Source organism: Acipenser ruthenus, chromosome 16, assembly GCF_902713425.1.
Source record: "Acipenser ruthenus chromosome 16, fAciRut3.2 maternal haplotype, whole genome shotgun sequence".
Taxonomy (NCBI): domain Eukaryota; kingdom Metazoa; phylum Chordata; class Actinopteri; order Acipenseriformes; family Acipenseridae; genus Acipenser; species Acipenser ruthenus.
The window spans coordinates 30,727,079-30,754,029 of NC_081204.1; the positions used below are offsets into that span (position 1 = coordinate 30,727,079).

General features: G+C 46.5%; 1 protein-coding gene across 7 annotated transcripts in view; it reads right to left on the reverse strand.

Annotated features, from left to right (window-relative positions):
* The window catches only part of LOC117412180 (disks large homolog 3-like), a 62,916-nt gene that overhangs the window by 34,558 nt on the left and 1,407 nt on the right, over positions 1 to 26,951 (reverse strand). For 4 of the 7 annotated variants that reach the window (XM_058989394.1, XM_058989393.1, XM_058989392.1 and 1 more), the window contains exons 2-4: positions 26,495 to 26,626; positions 18,038 to 18,150; positions 14,961 to 15,101 (exon numbers count right to left, since the gene is read on the reverse strand). In XM_058989394.1, coding sequence (XP_058845377.1) covers positions 14,961 to 15,101; positions 18,038 to 18,150; positions 26,495 to 26,626 — 386 coding nt within the window. Of the gene's footprint in view, positions 1 to 7,694; positions 8,070 to 14,960; positions 15,102 to 18,037; positions 18,151 to 26,494; positions 26,627 to 26,951 lie in introns of those variants that run through there. The other 3 variants (XM_034903751.2, XM_034903749.2, XM_058989396.1) reach the window with 1 other exon arrangement.

The following is a 26,951-nucleotide window of genomic DNA, read 5'->3' on the forward strand; positions in this document are numbered from 1 at the left end:
TTTGTCACCTGCCCAGAGGGCATGTTAAAGGTATTTCTTTTGGAGCATGCTCCTCTGTTTAGAAAGCCGAAGACGCCTCTGTCTTTGCGAGAGTTGTTTGTTTAATGCGTCCACTTCGTTTTAAACGCATGGCTCCTGTTATTTATGTTGTGCCTGGTCTGAATAGTGTGTTTAATTGTGTGTTTATAAAAGAGATGCTAAATCGTAATGTACTCTCCTGCGCAAAAACATTTCAATGAAATGAAGTACGACTGCAAGGCAGAGAGAAAATTGTGCAGTTTAATGTCAGCCATTTAATAGCATGTTTAGACTAATAAACTGACAGGCAGACTAAAACAAGTACATATCTGTCAGCACGGACTTGAAGGGAGGGGGGCTAAGGGAAGAGGGAGAGAGGAAAGCCGTTGCAAGAGCATTTAAGCAATAATACCCAACCCTGTGGGCATTAACTGGTAGTAATGGACCGGAATGCAGGGTGTTCTATATTGTGCCATGCTTCTTGTGTATTTAGATGGTTTTTACATCATGGTGCACGAGTCTCTTTTACTGTTACACATGCAGTATTCTACATACAGTACTAGCAGTCATCTCCTGGGGGAGCGCAGATGATCCTAGGGGTTTAGGATATGTTTTAAATTGAACTTCTTTTTGCGAGTCTTGTATTTTAAAAAGGCGTCATCTTACTGCTGAGCAGTGTCTGTCGTTTGCAGCAGCAGCAGCAGCAATGCAGAGATGGAAGCACATGACATAATCAAAGACAAAATGAGTGGTCATTATTATAGGAGAGGACAGCTTCTGAACCTTCCCTTTATAGAAATTGTTATTTTCCTGGCATTTCACATTCAATCTTGTAAAAGACAAAAATACACCAGAGACCTGCATGTGCGGTTAAATATCCCTGTTTTCATGATCAAAACTGCAGTGGTATTAAGGTCTGCAGCTGATTAGATCAAATGTTGTTGTATTTGCCAGACTATCCACATTAACTCTCATCTGATTCACTCGACGACTGATAGACGCACCTGATAACGTAAAACAGTGGCAACGCTTGTTTTAAATGGAGAACATAATTTCCTGCAAGTGACTTGCTCAGTCTTCTCGCTCAGTAACTACTGGTGACATTTCAGCTAACATTTCAAATAGGGGAGCAAACGAATGATGACTCAGAGAGAAGGATAGTCACTATCCCATTGCGATTCGGATGGGTCTGCATCCCTTGTTCCCTCCTGCCTGTATCCTGAACTGACTCTCGTCCCAGAGAAAGCAGGAACTCAGAACACAAGCTTGAATTTCCCTCGTATTCCCTTTGCTAAAAACTACCTCTAACCACAGAGAGTCCCTCACTCTAACAACGCACTGCCTGCAGCTTTCAGACCCATGCTGGTACTGTACCTACTGTATTAGAAGCAGCACTGCATTTTCAATAATCTGTGAATTCCATGACATAGCCATTTTCCAAATGTTCTCAGGTTATATGTTTTAAAAAAAAAAAAGATATGAAAACAGTTAGTTTTGTACTGCATTAAATGATGTTGAATAGGCAGACTCATCTCATACAATGATGCATGCTTGAATCTGCTTTCAGCCCCATTCTAGGCTAGAATAGGGGTGATGATGGAAGGAGGTGGAGATGGGGATAGGAGAGAGAAAGCATGGTAGCTACAGTGTGTGAGGAGAGAGAGCACAACAGACAAGCTCGGAAACACACAACGGGGGAGGGGTGGTGAAACAACACCCACTCTGCACAGGAGACCTATTACAATGCTAACAAACACACACGCACACTGTACATACACACACACACAGTCAGTGCACAGACTGTACATACAGGTACACACACACGCATGTGGTTTCTTTCATATTCTAATAGTGAACATTTGAAAACCATGTTATTATCTCTTAGTAATTCTACAGTATCCCACTCTACTGATAAGCCTAAAGGCTTGATCAAAAAAGACATTCTGGTTTCCAAAGAGGGGTAGACCTGAATGCCAGTGCTCTCCTCTTAGGTATATTTCCATCTGTTTTCCCCATATCTCTGAGGATAAATAGCCCTTCTGGTTCTCACTGCAGCACTGATATCAGCTTGATTTTCATTCACGTGACGTCATTTCCCTCTGCCATCCGATGCAAAAAGAAATTTCATACGGCTGTATCACATCAATATCAAGATCTGCTATGTAATATAGACACACAGCACTCTCCTGCTCACTGCTGGCACAGTAATATATACATTACACTGTACAGCTCCTCTAGCCTGGGAGCAGAGCCCCACCCCCACTCTCTATTAACCCAAACTGAGCACACACACCCCACAGGGACTGATCTGCAACCAAACACCCCCCCGTCTCCCGCCCTCTCTGTGTGTATAAGAAACGCTGGCTTCTCATCCTCTCACAAACACCCCCCCGTGTCCCGCCCTCTCTGTGTGTATAAGAAACGCTGGCTTCTCATCCTCTCACAAACACCCCCACCGTCTCCTGCCCTCTGTGTGTATAAGAAACGCTGGCTTCTCATCCTCTCACAAACACCCCCCCGTCTCCCGCCCTCTCTGTGTGTATAAGAAACGCTGGCTTCTCATCCTCTCACAAACACCCCCCCGTGTCCTGCCCTCTCTGTGTGTATAAGAAACGCTGGCTTCTCATCCTCTCACAAACACCCCCCCGTGTCCCGCCCTCTCTGTGTGTATAAGAAACGCTGGCTTCTCATCCTCTCACAAACACCCCCCCGTGTCCCGCCCTCTCTGTGTGTATAAGAAACGCTGGCTTCTCATCCTCTCACAAACACCCCCCCCGTGTCCCGCCCTCTCTGTGTGTATAAGAAACGCTGGCTTCTCATCCTCTCACAAACACCCCCCCGTGTCCCGCCCTCTCTGTGTGTATAAGAAACGCTGGCTTCTCATCCTCTCACAAACACCCCCCCGTCTCCCGCCCTCTCTGTGTGTATAAGAAACGCTGGCTTCTCATCCTCTCACAAACACCCCCCCGTGTCCCGCCCTCTCTGTGTGTATAAGAAACGCTGGCTTCTCATCCTCTCACAAACACCCCCCCGTGTCCCGCCCTCTCTGTGTGTATAAGAAACGCTGGCTTCTCATCCTCTCACAAACACCCCCCCGTCTCCCGCCCTCTCTGTGTGTATAAGAAACGCTGGCTTCTCATCCTCTCACAAACACCCCCCCGTCTCCCGCCCTCTCTGTGTGTATAAGAAACGCTGGCTTCTCATCCTCTCACAAACACCACCCCCGTCTCCCGCCCTCTCTGTGTGTATAAGAAACGCTGGCTTCTCACCCTCTCACAAACACCCCCCCGTCTCCCGCCCTCTCTGTGTGTATAAGAAACGCTGGCTTCTCATCCTCTCACAAACACCCCCCCGTGTCCCGCCCTCTCTGTGTGTATAAGAAACGCTGGCTTCTCATCCTCTCACAAACACCCCCCCGTGTCCCACCCTCTCTGTGTGTATAAGAAACGCTGGCTTCTCACCCTCTCACAAACACCCCCCCGTCTCCCGCCCTCTCTGTGTGTATAAGAAACGCTGGCTTCTCATCCTCTCACAAACACCCCCCCGTGTCCCGCCCTCTCTGTGTGTATAAGAAACGCTGGCTTCTCATCCTCTCACAAACACCCCCCCCGTGTCCCGCCCTCTCTGTGTGTATAAGAAATGCTGGCTTCTCATCCTCTCACAAACACCCCCCCGTGTCCCACCCTCTCTGTGTGTATAAGAAACGCTGGCTTCTCATCCTCTCACAAACACCCCCCCGTGTCCCGCCCTCTCTGTGTGTATAAGAAACGCTGGCTTCTCATCCTCTCACAAACACCCCCCCGTCTCCCGCCCTCTCTGTGTGTATAAGAAACGCTGGCTTCTCATCCTCTCACAAACACCCCCCTGTCTCCCGCCCTCTCTGTGTGTATAAGAAACGCTGGCTTCTCATCCTCTCACAAACACCCCCCCGTCTCCCGCCCTCTCTGTGTGTATAAGAAACGCTGGCTTCTCATCCTCTCACAAACACCCCCCCCTCTCCCGCCCTCTCTGTGTGTATAAGAAACGGTGGCTTCTCATCCTCTCACAAACACCCCCCCCTCTCCCGCCCTCTCTGTGTGTATAAGAAACGCTGGCTTCTCATCCTCTCACAAACACCCCCCCGTGTCCTGCCCTCTCTGTGTGTATAAGAAACGCTGGCTTCTCATCCTCTCACAAACACCACCCCCGTCTGCCGCCCTCTCTGTGTGTATAAGAAACGCTGGCTTCTCATCCTCTCACAAACACCCCCCCGTCTCCCGCCCTCTCTGTGTGTATAAGAAACGCTGGCTTCTCATCCTCTCACAAACACCCCCCCCGTCTCCCGCCCTCTCTGTGTGTATAAGAAACGCTGGCTTCTCATCCTCTCACAAACACCCCCCCCTCTTCCGGCCTCTCTGTGTGTATAAGAAACGCTGGCTTCTCATCCTCTCACAAACACCCCCCCGTGTCCCGCCCTCTCTGTGTGTATAAGAAACGCTGGCTTCTCATCCTCTCACAAACACCCCCCCGTGTCCCGCCCTCTCTGTGTGTATAAGAAACGCTGGCTTCTCATCCTCTCACAAACACCCCCCCGTGTCCCGCCCTCTCTGTGTGTATAAGAAACACTGGCTTCTCACCCTCTCACTACACTATCGGTCACCTGACCTGAAAAATCACAGGGATTTTGAAACTTTTCAACATGCTGTTCCTGCCAAAAATGCAAGTTCTGTAAATTTAAATATGTTAGAATTACCCATTGAAATAGGATTTACACATTTAAAATTGCAACTATGAATGCTTTTATGTATACAGAGAGAGAGAGAGAGAGAGAGAGAGAGAGAGAGAGAGAGAGAGAGAGAGAGAGAGAGAGAGAGAGAGAGAGTTGTTTGCTAAGGGGATGTTATACACCTCAGTGTATTCCCCTGTATAAATAAATAGATACACCTAGTCTCTCTTCCCCCTCTCAGTCTCAGCCGTTTCCTCTCTGTCCCCTAATCCAGGTTATTCACCACTTCTGTGTCTCTATGAACAGTGCCATTGAACGTGACGGCTTTTCAAAAATAAATACTGAACAGCCTGAAAAATAAGGAGAAGCCATGAGGCCCGACAAGCTTGCTGTCCTCTCTGCTCCACACTCGCTCTCAAGAAACACATCCAATTCTATTCTTGTCTTCCTTGTAAATGTACCATTCTGATTAGTTTATTATCAACTTCCTTGAAAGAGTTCTGCCTCCCCCAGATCTCCTAATAGATGAGTACAGTGCAAATACAAACACTGACCCGGGTACCGTGTATATACACTACACATCTTTTTAGATAGCTGTCTCTACTGGCAAATGTATACAAATTCAAAACTGCTAAATCTTTTCTTTTCAATTTGCCATACAACATGCATTCTTCAAGCACATCTATAACAAACACATACCACACAGTGGCATTGCTCACAGATGGTACCTGGGCTGCACATACCACACAGTGGCATTGCTCACACACAGTACCTGGGCTGCACATACCACACAGTGGCATTGCTCACACACAGTACCTGGGCTGCAGAGAGTTAAGTGCCCCTCCACGCTTGTTCTAATCGTTCTCAATAACTCAGGGTGAAGCCTCTCTACACTGGAAAGGGTTCGCCCGCTTCTTGCTGCAGCTTGTCTTATATAATGCTCTTCCATTTCTCACTTGTTTTTGGATAAATCTTGTTTTGCATTTCGATACCCAGGATGTCCAAACAATGCCTGTGCTGATATAGAGCGGGCTTCATTTCCATCCCTGGATCTACTCTAGCGCCGTCAATCAATTGCTATAATGAGCCTCTTTCCAATTTCAGATGCTACTGGACCATTGCAGGCAAGGAACATGTGCCTAGGGCTGATGTGTACCCCCATTTAGGAGCTTTACAACAGTAGGTATTCTCTCATTCTGTTGAATAAAGGACTTGCTAAATATAAACACAAGCTTAATGTATTTAAGGAAACATATACCTTCACACACTCGCATAAAAACTGAATGAACACAGAGTATATACAATAAAAAAAGAATGCTAAAATTATTAATAAACACACTTGATGCTATAAGAGCAGCTGTGTGTGTGTGTGTGTGTGTGTGTGTGTGTGTGTGTGTGTGTGTGTGTGTGAGAGTGAGTGTGTGTTTGTATGAGTGTGTGTGTATGTGTGCGCGCGCATGTCTAAAATACTCATTTCATCCCAGCTAGCTGGTTATAAAATAAACATACAAAATACAGCCCATGCTATGGGAACAGCGGTTCAAAGGGTTAGCCTGCCATTTGCAGTATAATCTACAGGCAGGTAGGATTTAGATCCTGTGTGTTCACTGTTTCTCACACTACCTGAATCTTCAGCCTTCATTTTACATGCATGCACTCACACACACGCGCACGCACACAGCATTTCGTACAGTCACACTGACCCCCCCCCGGCCTGTAAAGAGAACTGCCTGATCTCAATATCTCAACAGACCCCGTCCCTGTCTGTCTGTGACTCTGACAGTGTGGAAATGACAAGTCCCAACAGGAGAGAGATGGAGAGACGAGAGAGAGACAGAGAGATGGAGAAAGGGTTGCATGATATGGTTGAAAAGACCCCTCCCCCCAAACATGCAGGAATGGCTCAAACTGACTGGCCTAGCATATCAACACTGTGAAGGAAAAGGCTTGCATTCAAAAGGAGGGGCTTCACACCCGTTCTCATTATTAGGAAATGGCATTCAATGTTATTGTTATTTGTTTTGTGTCCCAGCCTATCAATACACTTATAGAGATCACCTACCCCCCCCCCCTTTGAAGTGAATGAGGAGATAGGAAAGATATCCACCATAGGACTGCAAGACTGGGAAATACTCATCTATCCATCTCTCCATCTATCCATCTCTCCATCTATCCATCCATCTATCCGTCTATCCGTCTATCCGTCTATCCGTCTATCCATCTATCCGTCTATCCATCTATCCGTCTATCTGTCTTAACAGATACAGAGCTACACGCCCACTCACAAAAACACAATTATTTACACTAAAGAAATCTCCCAGCAATTGTGATCAAAAGCTTTTTTCCCCCTTCTTCGTAGGAGGGTATTGTTTTGTAATAATAGGCTATAATTGTATCTGTCTGCTAGTATTCATTCAATGTATGTTTTTAATAAACTGTATTTTAAATCGGATGAGTCTCACACATACATGTACCGATAGAAAAATAATAATCGGTCTATGCTTTCCCAATCTAATTTATATAAGCAGTCTTCACTGTTTAGAAATTGATTCTCCTAAAAAACTGATGCGCTGTAAACAAAGACACATACACACAAATATGAGGTATATGAAGATAGCTTTAAACATAAAGAAACGTTTATCTAGATAGTGTATAATGTATCTTAGATATACTGCATATCCACCAGTTACATTCATATATATGTCTATAGATATCCATGTTTATCAATTGATGCATAGGAACATACGCATGTGCATATGTGTAACAAAAAAAAACAAAACGATTTCAGCTGCACAAGATTAAAAAAGGCTACATTTCCTCCCCTAATTTGTATTTCCCCTGCAGCCAGCAGGCTGCTGCAGCTCTCATTGTGCTGTGTTTATGTGCATGTGTGAATAGTGATCAGTTCTATATCTCCACACAGGCACCCCAGAACCTCGCCGTGGAGCCCCACAGTCCGTGTCAGTATTACCTGGTCGTACCAGTCCCGGTTAGAACAGGTACACTCCGGCCACCATCCTCCTTGACCGCTAGAACTGTTGCCGTTCACCTTGGGGCCGCCCTTGGACTGGCCCTTGGGGTTGGGGCCCCCGGAGCCCGCAGCAGTCACCAGCTTGCCCTTACTCCTGCCAATGGTGCCCGTTCCTCCCGCGCCCCCCCCTCCTCCAGCCGCCGGAGAGGGCAGGGTCTGTCCGGCGCCGAACCCGGCTGGGTAACCAAACTGGTCGGGCTGCCAGTCCCCGTAGGTGGGGGGGTCCATCCTGCGCAGGGCTGCCATGCGGGTCACCTCGTAGCATTCCGGGCACTTGCAGCAGTGGTGGTGTTTGTGCATGCTGGCTGGCTGGCTGGCTGGCTGGCTGGCTTTGACGATCCTTTTAATGGTGATGCTTCGTCACGCAATCCCCCACGCAAAAAAAAAAAAAAAAGTGAATAATACAAATACCAATAATAAGAATTACGATGATAATAATAATGATAGCAGATAGAAGAACAATTCACCAGCTTCTTGGTTCGCTTGCTCGCTTTCTTTCTTCCTCTCGGCAATCAAAAAAAAAAAAAAAAAAACCCAGTGAGCGAGGAAAGCCAAATAGTCTTTCTCTCCTTCACGTACGGATCAGAAAATGAATGTACAATTCACACCATCAGAGTCCTGCCCTGACGGTTATGATGGTTAAAATCTCCTCTTAGCACGCTGGGATCACAGTGACAGACACACACACATATATATATATATGTATATATAAAAAAAAATATGGAGAGAGAGAGAGATATAAATGTCTGCCTGTATCTCCTGGTAAAATATTCCCCTGCGTGCGTGTATGTGTGTGTCTCTCTCTCTCTTATTTTGGTGGTGATTCTTCCTCTTCTCCTCCTCTTGTGTTCGTTGGGAAGCTCGTTTCCTCTCTCTCTCTCTTTCTCTCTCTTTTTTTTTCCCCAGTCTGCAGAGAGGAGTGGAGCTCCGGATTGCCTGCCCTACTTGCTGATTGCACAGAAGGATGCGAGCGGGCGGGCGAGCGAGAGAGAGAGAGGGACCGATAGCAGCATCCCTCCAGCACCTCAGCCCTGACAGCCACAACCAATCAACTCGCAGCACAGCAACACCATCAGCAGCAGTGCTTCACTGGCTTCTCTTAAAGGGGCTGCGCGCCTTTTATCACATCATGGCCATCGCTCAGCGCACTTACTGGAAAAGTAGCAAGTTTCATAATGCGCCAACAGGCTGCTTAGTGCACAGGACTTCAGTTCAATGAATGGCATGTTTATGCTGTACGAATACGTCTCTTGCATCTTTAATCTGGCAGTTTATTGTGCTTTTCCCATGCCTGTACTATTATTATTATTATTATTTATTTCTTAGCAGACGCCCTTATCCAGGGCGACTTACAATTGTTACAAGATATCACATTATTTTTACATACAATTACCTACTATACAGTTGGGTTTTTACTGGAGCAATCTAGGTAAAGTACCTTGCTCAAGGGTACAGCAGCAGTGTCCCCCCACCAGGGATTGAACCCACGACCCTCCGGTCCAGAGTCCAGAGCCCTAACCACTACTCCACACTGCTGCCCCCACTATGCACATTGCTGTAGCATGGTTTAAGATACTTATCTGTGATTAATCATGCTTGCCTGTGCCCAAGTACACTTTGTTATGCTTTTGCTACAGTATACCGCAGTACACTTTTTACAACGGATCAACACATCTTTATCAAAACTGTGATTACAAGGTGCTTCTTTGTCAATTGAGACACTTTGTAAGAAAGTGATAGACAGCTTGTCTTGTGATAACCTTAACAGGAATGTTCTTGGTAGGTTTGTTAGCCGATTCCCTTACCCCAAGAATAAATCAAGAGTTTAACATTTTCTGTGTTCAGTACTGGCAGCAGGACTGCAATAGAGCCGAGATGTAATCCACCACCTTGACTTCCCTCTCTCTGCTAGAAAGCTTATATTACCCGACAATAAAGCTGTATGTATGAACAAATATCAGCATGGCAGCTCACTTCATTATCATGCAGTTCTGTTCCTGTAAATCATGTAGGTTTTGCAACCAGGATAAAAATAATTTATATTTTAAAAGAAAAAAAAAAAGAAACCAATCAGAGCAAGTCCCTCCAGCATCGCAACCCTGCCAATCAGTGCGCTCTGCTCCTCTTCTCTGGGCGGGGCTTAGTGGCTGTTCTTAAAGAGACAAACAGCACCTTCACGCTCCCTCGCTATCGACACTGCGCACCCCCTCTTCTACTGAACCCCTTAACTGCGAGAAACTGGGGGGGGGGGGGAGAGAAAGGAAGGACAGGAGGAGGGAGGGAAGGAGACAGACAGACAGAGCAAGCAGAGACAGAGAGAGGAAGACAGAAAGTGAGCTTTAGTCTCAGTGCGTCTTACTCCCCTCAGGAAAGGCAGCCGTTGCCTTTTAAGATTATATAAAGCAAAACAAAAAGGAGTAGATCTCTTCAGTCAGAACCAATGAATGGCCAGCATCGTCTCTACGAGCGAGAGGCAGAGAGAGCGAGAAGGGTTGAGGTTGGGAGGGAGCAGGAGAAAGCTGCAGGGTTGGCAGCATGTCTCAGATATTCTGTATAGAAATGGGAATGCACATTTACTGTTGTCTCTGTATTCATGCACTGTAATATTTTCATTAAACAGCTCTCATACACTTGTCCGGTATGAAGGGGGTTACCACGTTGTCTTTCTTGCTACGTATCTTACAAACGGATGAAGTAAATGGCGCAGACTGGTATGCAATTGGCATTTTTGCGCAATGATCCTTTCTGGTTTCCTGTAGAACAACAATGCTGTCCAGAGGTGCTTCTCCGAACTATCCGACATACAGTATACTGCTGGTTTTACACACTAATCATGAACTACCTCACCTAGACTGTATTATCTAAAATCCTGTTCCAGAGCAGTTTAAATCAGACGGTTTCTACTGGGCACGCTCGTATACAGGCTACATATTTAAACTATTTCCATGCTGGCAGACGCACTCCCAGTGAATTGACACCTTGCAGACAGTGAGCTGTGTAACTCTGGAGCCAGAACCTCCAGGATGTTATTGTGTAAAAGGCAGCAATTATAGAAACTTCTCCAAGCAGCTAAATCTGTCCCAATTTCCCACAATCTCTCACACCCACGCCCCGCTAATTAGCGCCTGTGACGGAGGATGCAGAGACGCTGTCCCATGCTCTGTGAGGGAGGATGCACAGAGACGCTGTCCCATGCTCTGTGATGGAGGATGCAGAGACGCTGTCCCGTGCTCTGTGATGGAGGATGCAGAGACGCTGTCCCATGCTCTGTGATGGAGGATGCACAGAGACGTTGTCCCATGCTCTGTGAGGGAGGATGCACAGAGACGCTGTCCCATGCTCTGTGATGGAGGACGCACAGAGACGCTGTCCCATGCTCGGTGATGGAGGATGCAGAGACGCTGTCCCATGCTCTGTGATGGAGGATGCAGAGACGCTGTCTCATGCTCTGTGATGGAGGATGCAGAGACGCTGTCCCATGCTCTGTGATGGAGGATGCACAGAGACGCTGTCCCATGCTCTGTGATGGAGGCTGCACAGAGACGCTGTCCCATGCTCTGTGATGGAGGCTGCACAGAGACGCTGTCCCATGCTCTGTGATGGAGGCTGCACAGAGACGCTGTCCCATGCTCTGTGATGGAGGCTGCACAGAGACGCTGTCCCATGCTCTGTGATGGAGGATGCACAGAGACACTGTCCCATGCTCTGTGATGGATGCAGAGACACTGTCCCGTGCTCTGTGATGGAGGACGCACAGAGACGCTGTCCCATGCTCGGTGATGGAGGATGCAGAGACGCTGTCCCATGCTCTGTGATGGAGGATGCAGAGACGCTGTCTCATGCTCTGTGATGGAGGATGCACAGAGACGCTGTCCCATGCTCTGTGATGGAGGATGCACAGAGACGCTGTCCCATGCTCTGTGATGGAGGATGCAGAGACGCTGTCCCATGCTCTGTGATGGAGGATGCACAGAGACGTTGTCCCATGCTCTGTGAGGGAGGATGCAGAGACGCTGTCCCATGCTCTGTGATGGAGGATGCACAGAGACGTTGTCCCATGCTCTGTGAGGGAGGATGCAGAGACGCTGTCCCATGCTCTGTGAGGGAGGCTGCACAGAGACGCTGTCCCATGCTCTGTGATGGAGGATGCACATTTAAGCCACACTGATATCATCTACATAACAATCCTTGCATTCTTTCTTATTCTTTTTAACTACAGCATGGAATCAGGGTGATATATAAAGAGAAATCCAATCAAGTAAAGAACATTTCAGAGGAAATTAAATGGGTGGCCTTTGACCCCTCTTGACAAATTAAAAGTAGGCATCCCAGTGATTGATTTAGGAAGCAGGGGGGGGGGGGGGGTCTGTAGCCATTCAGACCAGCCCAAGCTCCAGGTTCTGCACCTATTAGTCTCACAGCACCCCTATCAGCACCAGCATTGCTAACCCTGTTATATAACCCAGGACTACCAAACAGCACCCTCTTTGACCCCTTCATTTCACAATGTACATTTTTTTTCTGGAATTTCTTTGCATTCTCAGCTTCTGAGGCACTGGTCACCTGACAAGACAGATGACCATATAAGGCTACAGGAAGTTCAGTAAGTACAGGAAGTACAGGAACCCTCTGTGTCATCAGGCTAAGGACAATGATGGCTTTCAATACTGAGCACACAGGGGGCACTATTATATTACAAAAGGATTGTGTTTGAAGCACATTTACCTTTTAAAAATACCTAACGCAAACACAGCTAATTGAAAAAACTGAAAGCAGCCCTGAAGTTCTAATCACTAAATCACACTGCCTCCCAATCCCTCAGCTCTAACCATTAGACCACACTGCCTGCTAATCCCTGAGTCCTGACCACAAAAAGCCAATCTACCTCCCAGTCTCTCAGCACTAACCAGGGCAAGACACTGCCTGATACAGCAGGGGGCGCAGCAGAGGGGTGTGCAAATTAAACTTGTGTGGATGCAGGCAGCGCGAAATTATTTCCTTAAATCCTCTTCGCTTGTGCAGCAAATCGAATAAACTAATGTTCCTTCTAACATGAACAAGGACCCCAGATGCAGTGAAGACTAGACCTTGAGCGGGATCAGAACCAAGCTGGTGCCGCGTCCCTGAGTCACAACAAGCCTCTAGGATGACGCTGCAGCACTCAGCTCTCAGAGCTGCACAGTCCCGCAGCTGCAATCACAGGAAAAACAAAAGGGCCGCGCTGCAGCTCCTATTAATAGGATGGGTGGCAGCAAGCAGCTGCTCCAGTAGGCAGCACACAGCCGGCTGACAGAATAATGATAGAGAGAGAGAGAGAGAGAAAGAGAGAGAGAGAGACTGAGGCAGGGGAAGGAAAGGACTGGAAAGAAGGATTATGACAGGGGGAAAGGGAGACTGCAGGGAAACATAGAGAAGGAAGAGAGGAGGCAGAGAAGCCTTTAAAGAAGAAGGGGGAATAAATGGGAGTGAGGGAACGGTGAGGAAGGAAATGGAGAGGCACGGCTACTTCGATTGGGATACAGTAAGATGGAGATGTACAGTAAAAGAATTTGCTCAAATAGTTTGGTGATGTAGGCAGGGAGATAGTGCCGGTCGTAATGCTCTGTTAAATTTGTCAGTGAACCCCTTCACCTCCAGCCTAATGAGGAGAGACATTCAAACCACAGAGAACACTGCAAGCCCTGTGAGCATGTGGTGATGCAGGGGGAGGGAGGAGGTTTCCATAGCAACCTAAGCCAGACTGAGCGCAGTCAGTGTCCGTTTCAGTTCTGACTCTCTGCGAGCCTGTCAGCGTGGCTGCTAGGGATCTCCTACACTGAAGAGAGATTTCACCGGGTTACGCTGAGAGAGCAGGGCAGCCACAGCACTCCGATCTTGGCAGATCTCTGCAGAGAAGCAGGGGTTCATCTGCTGATGAGAGTGTTGTACCGTCTGTTTGATGGCATGTTAAAATGTAATGGCATAGGTTAACGTGTTTAAGGTCAGCAGTAGCCCTTAGTGTTAACCCCGGTCAGTTAGTCTGACTCCATTAGTGAATAAAAGGTCAAGTCTGAAAACAAGATGATCGATCTCTTTAATTTTATCCTGGAGAAATATCTGCCCAGGATTACACTGATACAAACCAAATTGCACCAGCGAGTAAAGACTCATGGGTGAACACAGTGCACCCTAGTGGGGAGTCAGAGAACTGCAGCAGAAGCAATACCACTGAAACTTATCCAAATGAAAGCAAAAGGGAAAGACATCAATTGCAGACAATCCTCTACAGCAGCTACTCCCCCAATACAACACATGTGGCACCTATAATATTGCACATGTAAGCAGGACTCAGCAGCTGCCCAGGCTGTTTGGCAACACAGACAGGTCGTGCCTAGAGCCGAGGGGATTAGAGACCCTTTGCAGGTGTCTGATTCTCAGTTTCCCCGAGTCTGATCCGCTTGACAAAGCCGTTACACAAGTCGCTGGGTTCAGGAGTCAATAACACTGTTGCTGAGAAGCTGTCCGAGGGCATTCCTGCTGAGTAACACAGAGCTACTGCAGGACAAACTGCAGAGTCAGGTTGACAAGACACCTCATCAATCATGAGGTTACAGAGATGGGAGAGAGACAGAGATCCCCCAACTGGAACGGAAATGCTTCATCTCTCTCTCTCTCTCTCTCTATCTGGACAGCAATCCACCACCACCACCACACACAAACTCATCCACATCAGACAGTAAAATAAGAGGCAGGGGGATGCCAGCTAAGCTTCCGGTCTTAAAACAGGTTTGTGTCTATGAACTCTTTAAGGACCAATGACAAGCACACCCTCCAAAGAAATACTACCAGCACCTTGCATTGTGATGTCGCTAGTCTACAATATAAGATATGGGGTGGGGGTGGAGGACATCAATCAATCCAGGTTGAATGTAATAATTTTGCACCTTGTTTTCCCAGGGTACCATTGCAGTGGCGTTACCCGAAATAAGACTCTGCAGTCTGGAGTTTTCTGATTGATTTCTGATTCCTCTCCACACTAATGAAAGACAAGGCTCGTTTCATATCTGGGATGAAACCTTGCACTACTAAAGACATGAAACTAACTGTAAGAGTATCCAGAATAAAGAGTGTTAATACGAGCTGGTGAAGGTCTGTCCCTGTCAGTGTAGTCCAAGCTCCTGCCTTTCCCCAGCGCCCGTGAACGATGAGCTCCTGATCCCCACTGACCTTGGGAATCTCCACGCGAGAGTGGGCCACCAGGCCGCACACCCGCTCCACTTTCTGTGAGCTCCTCCTTGCGGTCACCCAAACTCGAGCTGGCTCTTCACCACCCTCCAATCCAGGCTCCTGGCAAACTGGGGCCATTCTCTGAAACACACAGTACAGCACAATCTCTATGATCGAAGCAGAAAAATACAAAATAATACCGTGCAACTCTCACCAACACATCCTGTCTTTGCCGACACGTTGTGTCTAATTCCCGTTCAGTCTCACTTACGAATGTGCCGCAGTGCTCCGAGGTAACCAGTTCCAGGGTTTCTTATATTGGGCATGGCATGCTCACCAGTGGGTTTCCTAATGCAGTGCTGTGGCCAGAAGGAGGTGCAATGTGCATTAGGCTGTGTTTTATGGGCATCAGGGATTATGTTAGAACAACACAATCTCCTCCTCCTCCCTGAACATCAAGGCCACAAAAAAAAAAAAAGACAGCAATTAAAAACCTGGCAAGCGTGAAGAGCTTTGATAAACAGGAATCCGTCTCTGTTACTACAGCTATCTGGCATCGAGGGGCATTGCAAACTGAATGGGATTTACTGCTGCTTGATTCAGAAAAGCTCATAACACACAAACCCAATCTGATGTGATTTACTGCTGCCTGCCCGGCACAGCCATATCCCAAACAGGGGCCTGACGGTTGTACTAGAGCAAAGGAAGCTGCCTTTCTTTGCCTTTTTTAGCTAATGCCTGGAGTTCCTGTTCTTCAATAGAGCCCCCTGATGGGGAATGGGGAGAGGGGGTATGCAGAACAGGTCCCTGGCCCTGTGTAGACTCTCCCACAGCTTGGGTTACTAACTACTCCTCATGCTCTTGATGGATTTCATTGTCTATTAGGGTAAGTTTCGTTTCTGAGAGCGGGGACCGCACTGAAATAATAATATGGGTTTCTGTGAGATGGGTGTTGAGATCGAGGTAAAGATTTATCCCATGAGCTGTGCTGTGTTGACTGACAGGGGACAGCAGCCCGGTGCTATTAAATATTGAACACTTTTGAGCCCATTAAGATAAATCAATCGGTTCTGCGCTGAGTGGTCTGTGTAAGTAATCTCGTCTTCTCTTCGTCCCTGACTGTGAACCACTGCTAACACCCGGGTAAAACTATCTGTAGTGGGAAGGAGAGCGGCTAGCAACTGCCGAAAAATGAACAGGAAGATTATCCTAAAGGTGGTCTAATTTTCTTGTCACCTCTGGAGATTTGGATTCAAATCTTGCTCAGGTAACAAATGGCATGGGTTTGGTGTGGGAACATTACAGAGCCAATAAGGTCACAGTCAGGCCTAGACTGAGGTGTGCTCGTGAAGGTGTTGGATGAAGCTTGCCCTGCATTTGCATGACTAGCCAAACAATGAGGGGCCTAAGATGGGGAGAGGAGAAGAGACATCAGTGAGCCTCCAGCCATCTCTACTGCCTGTCAGTGCAGCTGCTCCAGGGCCAGCAGCAGGACTGCTTGTTTCCCCTGAACTACGGCACAGGCAGCCTTCGAAACACCCCCCCCCCCCATTGATGAAGATTGATCCTTGCGTGTTCATTCTCCTGAGCCAGCCATCCAGCCTGCCAGCCCCCAAGTTTATTCAGCTCTCTCAGCTCTGAGAGACCGCAATCACTCATGGAGGCCTGTGTCAGGACTGAAGCACCAACCAAGCTGCTCGGCAGAAGTCCAAGGAGGACAATTAGGCAACGAAACGTTCTTCCCATTGCGCCAGCTCATGCTATTATAAATCTTTACTGCGGACCTTAACACAGCAGAGCTTCATCTTCCTTTTATCAGGGCTTGATCTGTCGCGCTGCCTTTTCATTAGTGACCTGCGCTCGGCCTGACAGCTACCCTGGGCGACAGCTGTGCCAGGTATGTGCCAACAGTTGTTCAGGGCAGGACACTGCCAGATGCCCCCACTACAAAGATAAACCAGGCCTGTCCTGATTCAACTTACAATGAGTGTCCCGCATTCATGCGCTTCAGTTTAATTCAACGTTAAGCAACTCCCTGAACATTTAAACTAAACTCATGAGCCCAGTATGACATTACTTTTCATAATGGCTTGAACAGTTCATTTGAGTGCATTATGTATCACATACTGCTGGGGAAGTGCTTTAAGAGGGTCAGAGACCAAGGCGCTGTCTGCTGTGATAGAGAGCCAGGCTCCGTCAGCCATCCTAGCCTAACCTTGGTGGCAGTAGCTGCTGCCAGCTGTGCCACTGTATGAGGTCACTTCCAGTGCAACGCTGATGCAAACTTCATTAGATTGCCCAGTATCAACGTGAAATCACTACAGCTCATAATATTTTTTTAAAAAGTGACATTATGTATATGTATCACATGGAAGCAAGACCCCATTTGTGAAAACTTGTAGGGGATGGAATATTAGCCAGCAGCAATCTCAACAGACCTCGCTCTCAGTCCAGTCCTATTCGGTCATTAGTTCCCTCTTTTTCTGCTGCTCTGCGCCAAATGATAGAACGCACAGGCTTATTCGATTGAATTCCAATCCTATACTCTGGTGACTGCACGCCTGGAATCATAATGAGCCCTTTGCTGGACGCTTTCACAAAATGTGCTCTGAACAGCGCCTGCAAGGCAGGTTTGTTAGATACATTTAGCTTTCTTAAGCAGGGCCTCTGCAGAGTGAGCCGTCCCAACTCAGGGTTAGGGCCCTGCTCTCCGCGGCTAGCTATCTGCAATAAACAGGCAGGGATTGAAATTGGTATTGGGATCTAAATCTGGGCTTTCAGAATCACCCTGGTTGAGGTTTATTATTTAGATGACCAGGAACAAGCAGTCCGACGAATCGGGCTGGTGGTAAATCTGCTCATTTTATCCAATGTCCCTCCCTATATCATACATTCAGATGAGGCACCGTATTACAGAAACACAGACATGTGGTCGGGCCAGAGCAGAGTTAGAAAGACCTCAAATTCCATCTTATTTTAATAATCCCAGACCTGGCCCACTGTTACCAGTACCCGAGCTGGTGTGGGGGGTGTTCCTGTCTAAGCCTGTGCAGGCAGAGCTTCAATGGATATCATACCTCCCATCTTTCATCTCCCCCTCCCGATTCTCCCGTCCGCTCCCCAGTTTCAGGCTCCTGGTCCTCCGCACGGCTGTTCAGCCTCAGTGTGACCTCATAGCATTCCTGGATGTCTGAAGAGAGAGAGTGAAACTCAACTTTTAGATCAGGCACCAAACTCCCGAATCACATGAGTTTCAATCCAGTCTTTTTTTTCTTTTTTAAATTGGTTTTAAACTTGCTAGTCTGAATGCATTGCTGTTCATTTTGTATTACTCAGAAGTATCAATGTTGTTAATCTTTGTGACAAGGAGTGGTGGGGAAGGTTTCTAGTGCCATCTGTTGAATGTATTTGTATTTGCTTGCGATTGTAAGTCGCCCTGGATAAGGGCGTCTGCTAAGAAATAAATAATAATAATAAAAAAAATAAACTATAAAATAATCTTATAAAGATTTCAAAACACCCCAGAACTGTGCTTACCTGGGCATCAGGAATTAAACAAGGCAAAGAGAATACAAACAAGGAACTGACCCCTAGAGAGAATGATGTAACCTGGCTTCTTGGATTTAATTTTGCAATACAGGACTGCTATTTATTTAGCTGATCTAACCCTTAGAAATACTCAGTGTATTACAATGTATTATATAAGGGAGCTGTAACATTTGATACAGTCCATGGCTTCCTGTGTTCGATGTGCTGAATCTCACTGCACAGATTCACGAGTCACCATTTGTAATATTAATTAAACCCAAAATAAATGAGATCCCAGTTCTGGAGGTACTAAATCATGCAAACTACAACTAGGAACACTGGGAATGAAGTAATTCCAGCCTCCCTCATATCTGAACCACACACTGTGAAACACAAAGCTTGTTTGGCAATTGAAGCCCTGTCTCCTGGGGATTGGCAGGGTGTAAATACCTAGTGTATAGAGTCTGGATTGCAACACACCAGGGCAGAAGAGCACTTCATTCAATCAGTATGCTCTGTACATTTGGGCTGAAAGAACAATGGCCGTATATCTCATCTTAACCCACAGCTTTGAATTGTGGGTGCTGTAGTTCTGAGTTGGCACTGTTTCCCAGTAGAGATGGATCATGGCTCCATGCTCTTCACATCTTCTTGTGTTTTCTGATCTCTTGCTCCATCTGCTGGTCTGAATTGCAGATTCTATTTATATTTTGCATCACAGATGGAGCAAACATTTTGCATCACTCCTTCCTGAAACTACAATTTTCAAAAATAAATTAAAATTAAAATGAGGACGCCAGGTGAAGCAATGTCTCTCCATTAAAGAGATATTTGAGATATATTCTGCCTGGATATTGAATAAGCAACACTAACCTGCATCCCAGTCACTCTGCACATTGCCCATTAGGCCACACCTCAACCAAGCCAGGGCCACGCTGCCTCCCAGTCCCTTAGTTCTAACCACTGAGACACACTGCTGTCCAGTCCCTTAGTTCTGACCACTGGGACACACTGCTGTCCAGTCCCTTAGTTCTAACCACTGAGACACACTGCTGTCCAGTCCCTTAGTTCTAACCACTGAGACACACTGCTGTCCAGTCCCTTAGTTCTAACCACTGGGACACACTGCTGTCCAGTCCCTTAGTTCTAACCACTGAGACACACTGCTGTCCAGTCCCTTAGTTCTAACCACTGAGACACACTGCTGTCCAGTCCCTTAGTACTAACCACTGAGACACACTGCTGTCCAGTCCCTTAGTTCTAACCAGTGGGACACATTACCGCCCAGTCCCTCAGCCCTCATCATCAGACCCCACTGCTCCTGCCCGCTGTGAGACCTGTTGACCACACACCCCATGACATCTCTCTGATGTCATCAGCAGCTCCACAGTCTGCACACAGAGGTCCCTTGTCTTGCAGTAACAGCTCAAGGGAGTAAAAAAAAAAAAGGTTTGGGCTTGCGTAAGAAATTTACATTTGTGTTTCATCAGTGAACACTTTCAGTGAACTGGATATAAAGGAATGAAGCATTTAGAGGAGAGGAGGCTGTGTTAATTCCATTGCTGCAGCATGGCAGGACAGTGACTCATCCTGTTGTGTGTGTGTGAGCGTACAGTGTGTGTGCATGTGTGTGTGTGCGTATGTGTGTGTGTGTGTGTGTGTGAGCGTACAGTGTGTGTGTGTGTGTGTGCGAGCGTACAATGTGTGTGTGTGTGTGTGCGTGTGAGCGTACAGTGTGTGTGTGTGTGTGTGTGTGTGTGTGTGTGAGCGTACAGTGTGTGTGTGTGTGTGTGTGTGTGTGAGCGTACAGGGTGTGTGTGTGTTTGAGCGTACAGTGTGTGTGTATGTGTGTGTGTTTGAGCGTACAGTGTGTGTGCATGTGTGTTTGTGTGTGTGTGTGTGGGTGACTATATGCTGTCCCCTAACGAGATCCATCTGCCCCCTAAGCACTCATCAGCACCCCCGCACTCTTACAGAACCAAAAATGCAATGAGACCACATCATTTCAACAGACGTGCCGGTATTACCAGTCCAGTAGGACAAAGACCATTGAAATACAGTATAGAAAGTTAAGGTCAAGAGTCTTTTAAAAGCTCGAAACAAACCACTTTCTAATCTCAAGCATATTTAAAAACATGCCAAACCACAGTAACCTATGTTAAAAAATTCGTAAACTGTGACAGTGAAAAAAAGCCAGAGTCTGCCAAACGTATTTACCCAGGGAAATCACTTATCAAACTTACTTTACTTAAAAGTGCTTATTATTATTATTATTATTATTATTTATTTCTTAGAAGACGCCCTTATCCAGGGCGACTTACAATTGTTACAAGATATCACATTATTTTTACATACAATTACCCATTTATACAGTTGGGTTTTTACTGGAGCAATTTTAGGTAAAGTACCTTTCTCAAGGGTACAGCAACAGTGTCCCCTACCAGGGGTTGAACCCACAACCCTCCGGTCAAGAGTCCAGAGCCCTAACCACTACTCCACACTGCTGCCCAAACAGCCTTACCATTGAAGCTGGATTCTACTGCCCTGAGCCTGTATGCCATTCCCTTATTCTGGGGGCTTGGTGACTGCCTTCAGAACTTGACAGTTTTATTTGACTGGCCTCCCAACTTGCTGACTTTTACTTCACTAGTTCCAGCTGAGTAAAACTTTCCGTTCTCAGGGCAGTGTGTCAGTGTGACAGTGAAATCAGCACAGAATGATCTCATTTCCCCAGGCGGAGGGTCCGTTGGTGACTGTCTCTCATTGTGACACTGCTAATATCTTCATTCATCTAATCTCCTCTGTGTGTGTGTGTGTTGCTAACACAAAAACACTAAAGATCTCACTATGACAGTCACAAATGAATGGGGGCTATGTACACAGAAATGTTAAGGTTATTTATAGGAAATGTGCTTAAATAACTTCTCTCCAACAGAAGCACTGATGTGACACTTTATAGTACTGCTTTGGGTGTGGTAAATGTTTGATCGTTTTTTTGTAACACTGACCTACAGACTTTTAGGTTTCTGCCACCAGTTGTGTAAATATGTGGTTAGTTTTGTATAAAAGATATAGCTGTGTTGTGAAAACAATGGTCTCTCATTCGATACAGGATACGTAAATACATGTTATACACTATGAGCCCTAGATTGCACTGAGCAGTACAGACACACAAACAGATAAAAAGGAAGACGTACATATAGATTCATAGATCAGTAAAGAATGAATGAATGAATGAATGTGAACTGCTTGTGAACTCTCTGTCTGTTTGGTTAAGAGGGAGGACCAGGGTGTTGTTTTAGGTCACTGAAGCACTCAGCCGCCCCCAAACAAGTGTGAACAAAAGGATGAGTCGGCGATGAAGGAGACCTTTGTTCCAGATTACTCAATCACGCATGCAGTGTTGCAGAGTCCAGCCTGACTAGCCCTGTGCCCTCTTCTCTGCGGGACTGAGACTCTCACTGGAGACAGGACAGTCCAGCTGCACTGTGAAGACAGATGAGTCTGCACCACAGCACTGAAGTGACACTGTTAAAGCCTCTATTACTGTCTCTCAACTGCACCGCGATTGTAAAAGATAGCACCACCAACACCACAAGAGGGCAATCGGGTACTTTCTGTCCCACACTTCCAACAGCAACGCTGTTCCCTGACGTGGCACAACACCACATGGCACGGCTACAGTGTGAGGCGGGACCGTGCTTCCTGTCCCCTCTCCTGGGAGAGGGGGTGCAGCAGCTCCTGTCCCACAGCCAGCTCCAACTCCTCTCCGGTAGTATTCCCCCCAACACGTTATCCAAACGCATTCCTGCACTGATATCCATGGTGTCTGTGCAATGCTGGGAATGGAATTTTCCAGTCACCTCTGCCCTGGCATTATAAGAAAGGGGTAGCCGTGCCTGAATTCACCTTTCACCAGTTCAACACCCAACACACAGCAAGCAAGGCCACACACACGCAAAAAAAACATTATAAAATCCAATGAGAGCGGGTTCAGATTACATCGCATCGCAGCTAGTCTGGTTTACCCTGGCGTAAGACAATCCACGTCATGCTATTCCCAATTAAATTCCACACAGGAATCCCTTTTTTTTTCCTCTGCCTGGGAGCGAATCATGGCGTTGTGAGGTGCACCGGTGCATCACAGAACAACGATATTGCAGCTTAATAAACTCAAACTAGAAGCGCAATAACAAACTCCCCTGAGAGGAGGAGGTCTCCAATCTGCTGAGGCAGCAATACCAATGAGAGCTGCTACAGACTCCCTCCACCTACACAAAGATCAACTCGAGGTTACACACAGAGAGGGGGAGCCACGCGGACAGGAATGCACTGCTAAACCTGGGAGCACTTAAGATTAAGGGTCTGTTATGACATGCTGGTAACCCTGATAGGAATGCCAGCAGTGTCCAACATTGTTAGTCAAGCTGGGTCTGTGTTCAATACACTTTTCATCGGTTCCTGGTTAAAAAGCAATTCTTAAAAAGCTGGCTACTCTGATCAAAATGTATTTTCTAAACCAGCACGTCAACTTTATGAACATTGTTTGCTTGCTATAAACATACCGTTGACATCCTAATTAGGGCTGTACTGAAAAAAGTGCATTTCTCTTTTTGATTTCTTTGCTGCAGTTACAGCATTTGGCCACCTAGTAGCACTGCATACAATGAATTTTTTTATTTTTTACTCTAACATGCAAAATTACTTTTTTTTTTATTTTTTTTTTTAAGTTTTTAAGGTTAGACAACCAGAAATAAACACCCCATATATTTAATTACTGGTCTTCAAGGTACAGTCAGGTTGTTTATTATAATTTCAGAACTTGGAAGATGCCTTCCCCCCCCCATAAATTGGAGTTAAACAGCTTACAGGGTTTATAATGTGCTGGGTCATTCTTGAGATATTAGAATTGTATTTATAATGGGCTTTTAAAAACGTTGACCTGTTTAAAAAACAAATTGAGTATTCCAGTTCAGTACGGATGGGTCGTTTCATGGAAACACATAAGTATCCCACTGAATACTATAGAAAACTATACATTGCTGAATTATCTGCAGGGAAGCGAATCAGTGATCATTCATATTAGTCATTAAAAATGCATGAGCAAGATAGTTTCACTTATCGTTGTTTTATTATCGGGATGTTGATTATGTAAGTGAAAGCCCTTTTGAAACAGTAACTGATATGGTTATTACTCGAACGGATGACAATGAAGCCTTATGAATATTTTGGATAACTAATAGATGACGGGGGTTTTGCATTAAGTGTGTTCGTTCTTTGTGAGGGACCCTTTCATCTAAAGAACCACTGAGAACGTTACTTTTGCTGGGCTTTGCAGATTTTGAAATGAGCTCAAAGTTCCCCATATAAAAAAGTGCAATAAAGCTCAGTGAAAGCATGGTAAAGCATTGTACAGCCCGGAGAGGTAGGGTTAGGGGTAGGGTTAGGGTTAAGCTCAGTGAAAGCATGGTAAAGCATTGTACAGCCCAGAGAGGTAGGGTTAGGGGTAGGGTTAAGCTCAGTGAAAGCATGGTAAAGCATTGTACAGCCCGGAGAGGTAGGGTTAGGGTTAAAATCAGTGAAAGCATGGTAAAGCATTGTACAGCCCGGAGAGGTAGGGTTAGGATTAGGGTTAGGATCAGGGTTAGGATCAGGGTTAGGGTTAAGCTCAGTGAAAGCATGGTAAAGCATTATACAGCCCGAAGAGGTAGGGTTAGGGGTAGGGTTAAACTCAGTGAAAGCATGGTAAAGCATTGTACAGCCCGGAGAGGTAGGGTTAGGGTTAGGGTTAAGCTCAGTGAAAGCATGGTAAAGCATTGTACAGCCCAGAGAGGTAGGGTTAGGGTTAGGGTTAAGCTCAGTGAAAGCATGGTAAAGCATTGTACAGCCCGGAGAGGTAGGGTTAGGGTTAGGGTTAAGCTCAGTGAAAGCATGGTAAAGCATTGTACAGCCCGGAGAAGTAGGGTTAGGGTTAAAATCAGTGAAAGCATGGTAAAGCATTGTACAGCCCGGAGAGGTAGGGTTAGGATTAGGGTTAGGATCAGTGAAAGCATGGTAAAGCATTGTACAGGCCGGAGAGGTAGGGTTAGGGGTAGGGTTAGGATCAGTGAAAGCATGGTAAAGCATTGTACAGCCCGGAGAGGTAGGGTTAGGATTAGGGTTAAGATCAGTGAAAGCATAGTAAAGCATTGTACAGCCCGGAGAGGTAGGGTTAGGGGTAGGGTTAGGATCAGTGAAAGCATGGTAAAGCATTGTACAGCCCGGAGAGGTAGGGTTAGGATTAGGGTTAGGATCAGTGAAAGCATGGTAAAGCATTGTACAGCCCGGAGAGGTAGGGTTAGGATTAGGGTTAAGATCAGTGAAAGCATAGTAAAGCATTGTACAGCCCGGAGAGGTAGGGTTAGGGGTAGGGTTAGGATCAGTGAAAGCATGGTAAAGCATTATACAGCCCGGAGAGGTAGGGGTAGGGGTTAGGGTTAAGGTCAGTGAAAGCATGGTAAAGCATTGTACAGCCCGAAGAGGTAGGGTTAGGGGTAGGGTTAAGGTCAGTGAAAGCATGGTAAAGCATTGTACAGCCCGGAGAGGTAGGGTTAGGGGTAGGGTTAGGATCAGTGAAAGCATGGTAAAGCATTATACAGCCCGGAGAGGTAGGGGTAGGGGTTAGGGTTAAACTCAGTGAAAGCATGGTAAAGCATTGTACAGCCCGAAGAGGTAGGGTTAGGGTTAGGGTTAAGCTCAGTGAAAGCATGGTAAAGCATTGTACAGCCCGGAGAGGTAGGGGTAGGGTTAAGCTCAGTGAAAGCATGGTAAAGCATTGTACAGCCCGGAGAGGTAGGGTTAGGGTTAAGCTCAGTGAAAGCATGGTAAAGCATTGTACAGCCCGGATAGGTAGGGTTAGGGGTAGGGTTAAGATCAGTGAAAGCATAGTAAAGCATTGTACAGCCCGGAGAGGTAGGGTTAGGGGTAGGGTTAAGCTCAGTGAAAGCATGGTAAAGCATTGTACAGCCCGGAGAGGTAGGGTTAGGGTTAAAATCAGTGAAAGCATGGTAAAGCATTGTACAGCCCGGAGAGGTAGGGTTAGGATTAGGGTTAGGATCAGGGTTAGGATCAGGGTTAGGGTTAAGCTCAGTGAAAGCATGGTAAAGCATTATACAGCCCGAAGAGGTAGGGTTAGGGGTAGGGTTAAACTCAGTGAAAGCATGGTAAAGCATTGTACAGCCCGGAGAGGTAGGGTTAGGGTTAGGGTTAAGCTCAGTGAAAGCATGGTAAAGCATTGTACAGCCCAGAGAGGTAGGGTTAGGGTTAGGGTTAAGCTCAGTGAAAGCATGGTAAAGCATTGTACAGCCCGGAGAGGTAGGGTTAGGGTTAGAGGTAGGGTTAGGGTTAGGGTTAAGCTCAGTGAAAGCATGGTAAAGCATTGTACAGCCCGGAGAGGTAGGGTTAGGGTTAGGGTTAAGCTCAGTGAAAGCATGGTAAAGCATTGTACAGCCCAGAGAGGTAGGATTAGGGTTAGGGTTAAATTCAGTGAAAGCATGATAAAGATTTGTACAGCCCGGAGAGGTAGGGTTAGGGGTAGGGTTAGGATCAGTGAAAGCATGGTAAAGCATTGTACAGCCCAGAGAGGTAGGGTAAAGCATATTTCAAAGCATGTGTTAAATGCACAGTATAACAATGGAAAACCATGGCAAAACTGCAAAATTACTGTGGTCAACGTTTATTAGGGTCCCCCACAAAGTACTTACACAATATTTGGCATGTTTGTCACCCCTAAGTTGCAGAACAGCTACAGTTGTGCTCAAATGAAACAGCCAAGGTGGACACTGGCTTACTCCAAACTTCCAGTTTAAAAAAACATGTACAAGATCAAGCCTTGGCTATTTATTTTGGGGATGTGAATTCAGTTTCTTATTCTTTCTGCGGCTTGGTGTTTTGGGTCAGGCACCCTCAGGATGTGAGTCGATGTAATGTGAAAGACAGCAGTGTACACATGGGGAGCGCTGTCTTACCCAGCAAGGCACGGAACAGCTGGCTCCCAAAGATGCTGGCCACTTTGGCCACGTTTGCTTTCAAGGTCTGCTCCTCTGGGCTGGTCAGGCTGGACTGGTAGTGACCCAGCAAATCCACTGCCCTCTGCGTGTCTGGAGAGGGAACACAAAGAAAGCTGTGTGAAACTTACAGGAAACTTTTAAATCTCAGTACCAAATAACAAAACAAATCGCTGTGACAGCGATAACTGGGGTTTCTGGGGTCTAAAAGCAAGGGCCCTTCGTGCTCTGAGATCGTCTGTCTGTCACACTACGGTGAACACGACTACTGCCTGGAGTTTGCATCAATCTTTACCAAGCTTGTTTCATACACGCCAAGCCTCCTAAAGACTTTTCATATTGCATGTGGCTATAACCTGGTGCAATGTCACGCAGTGTTAGAAGCAGTTCAGTAATTGCACATTGCTTTCATAGTTTT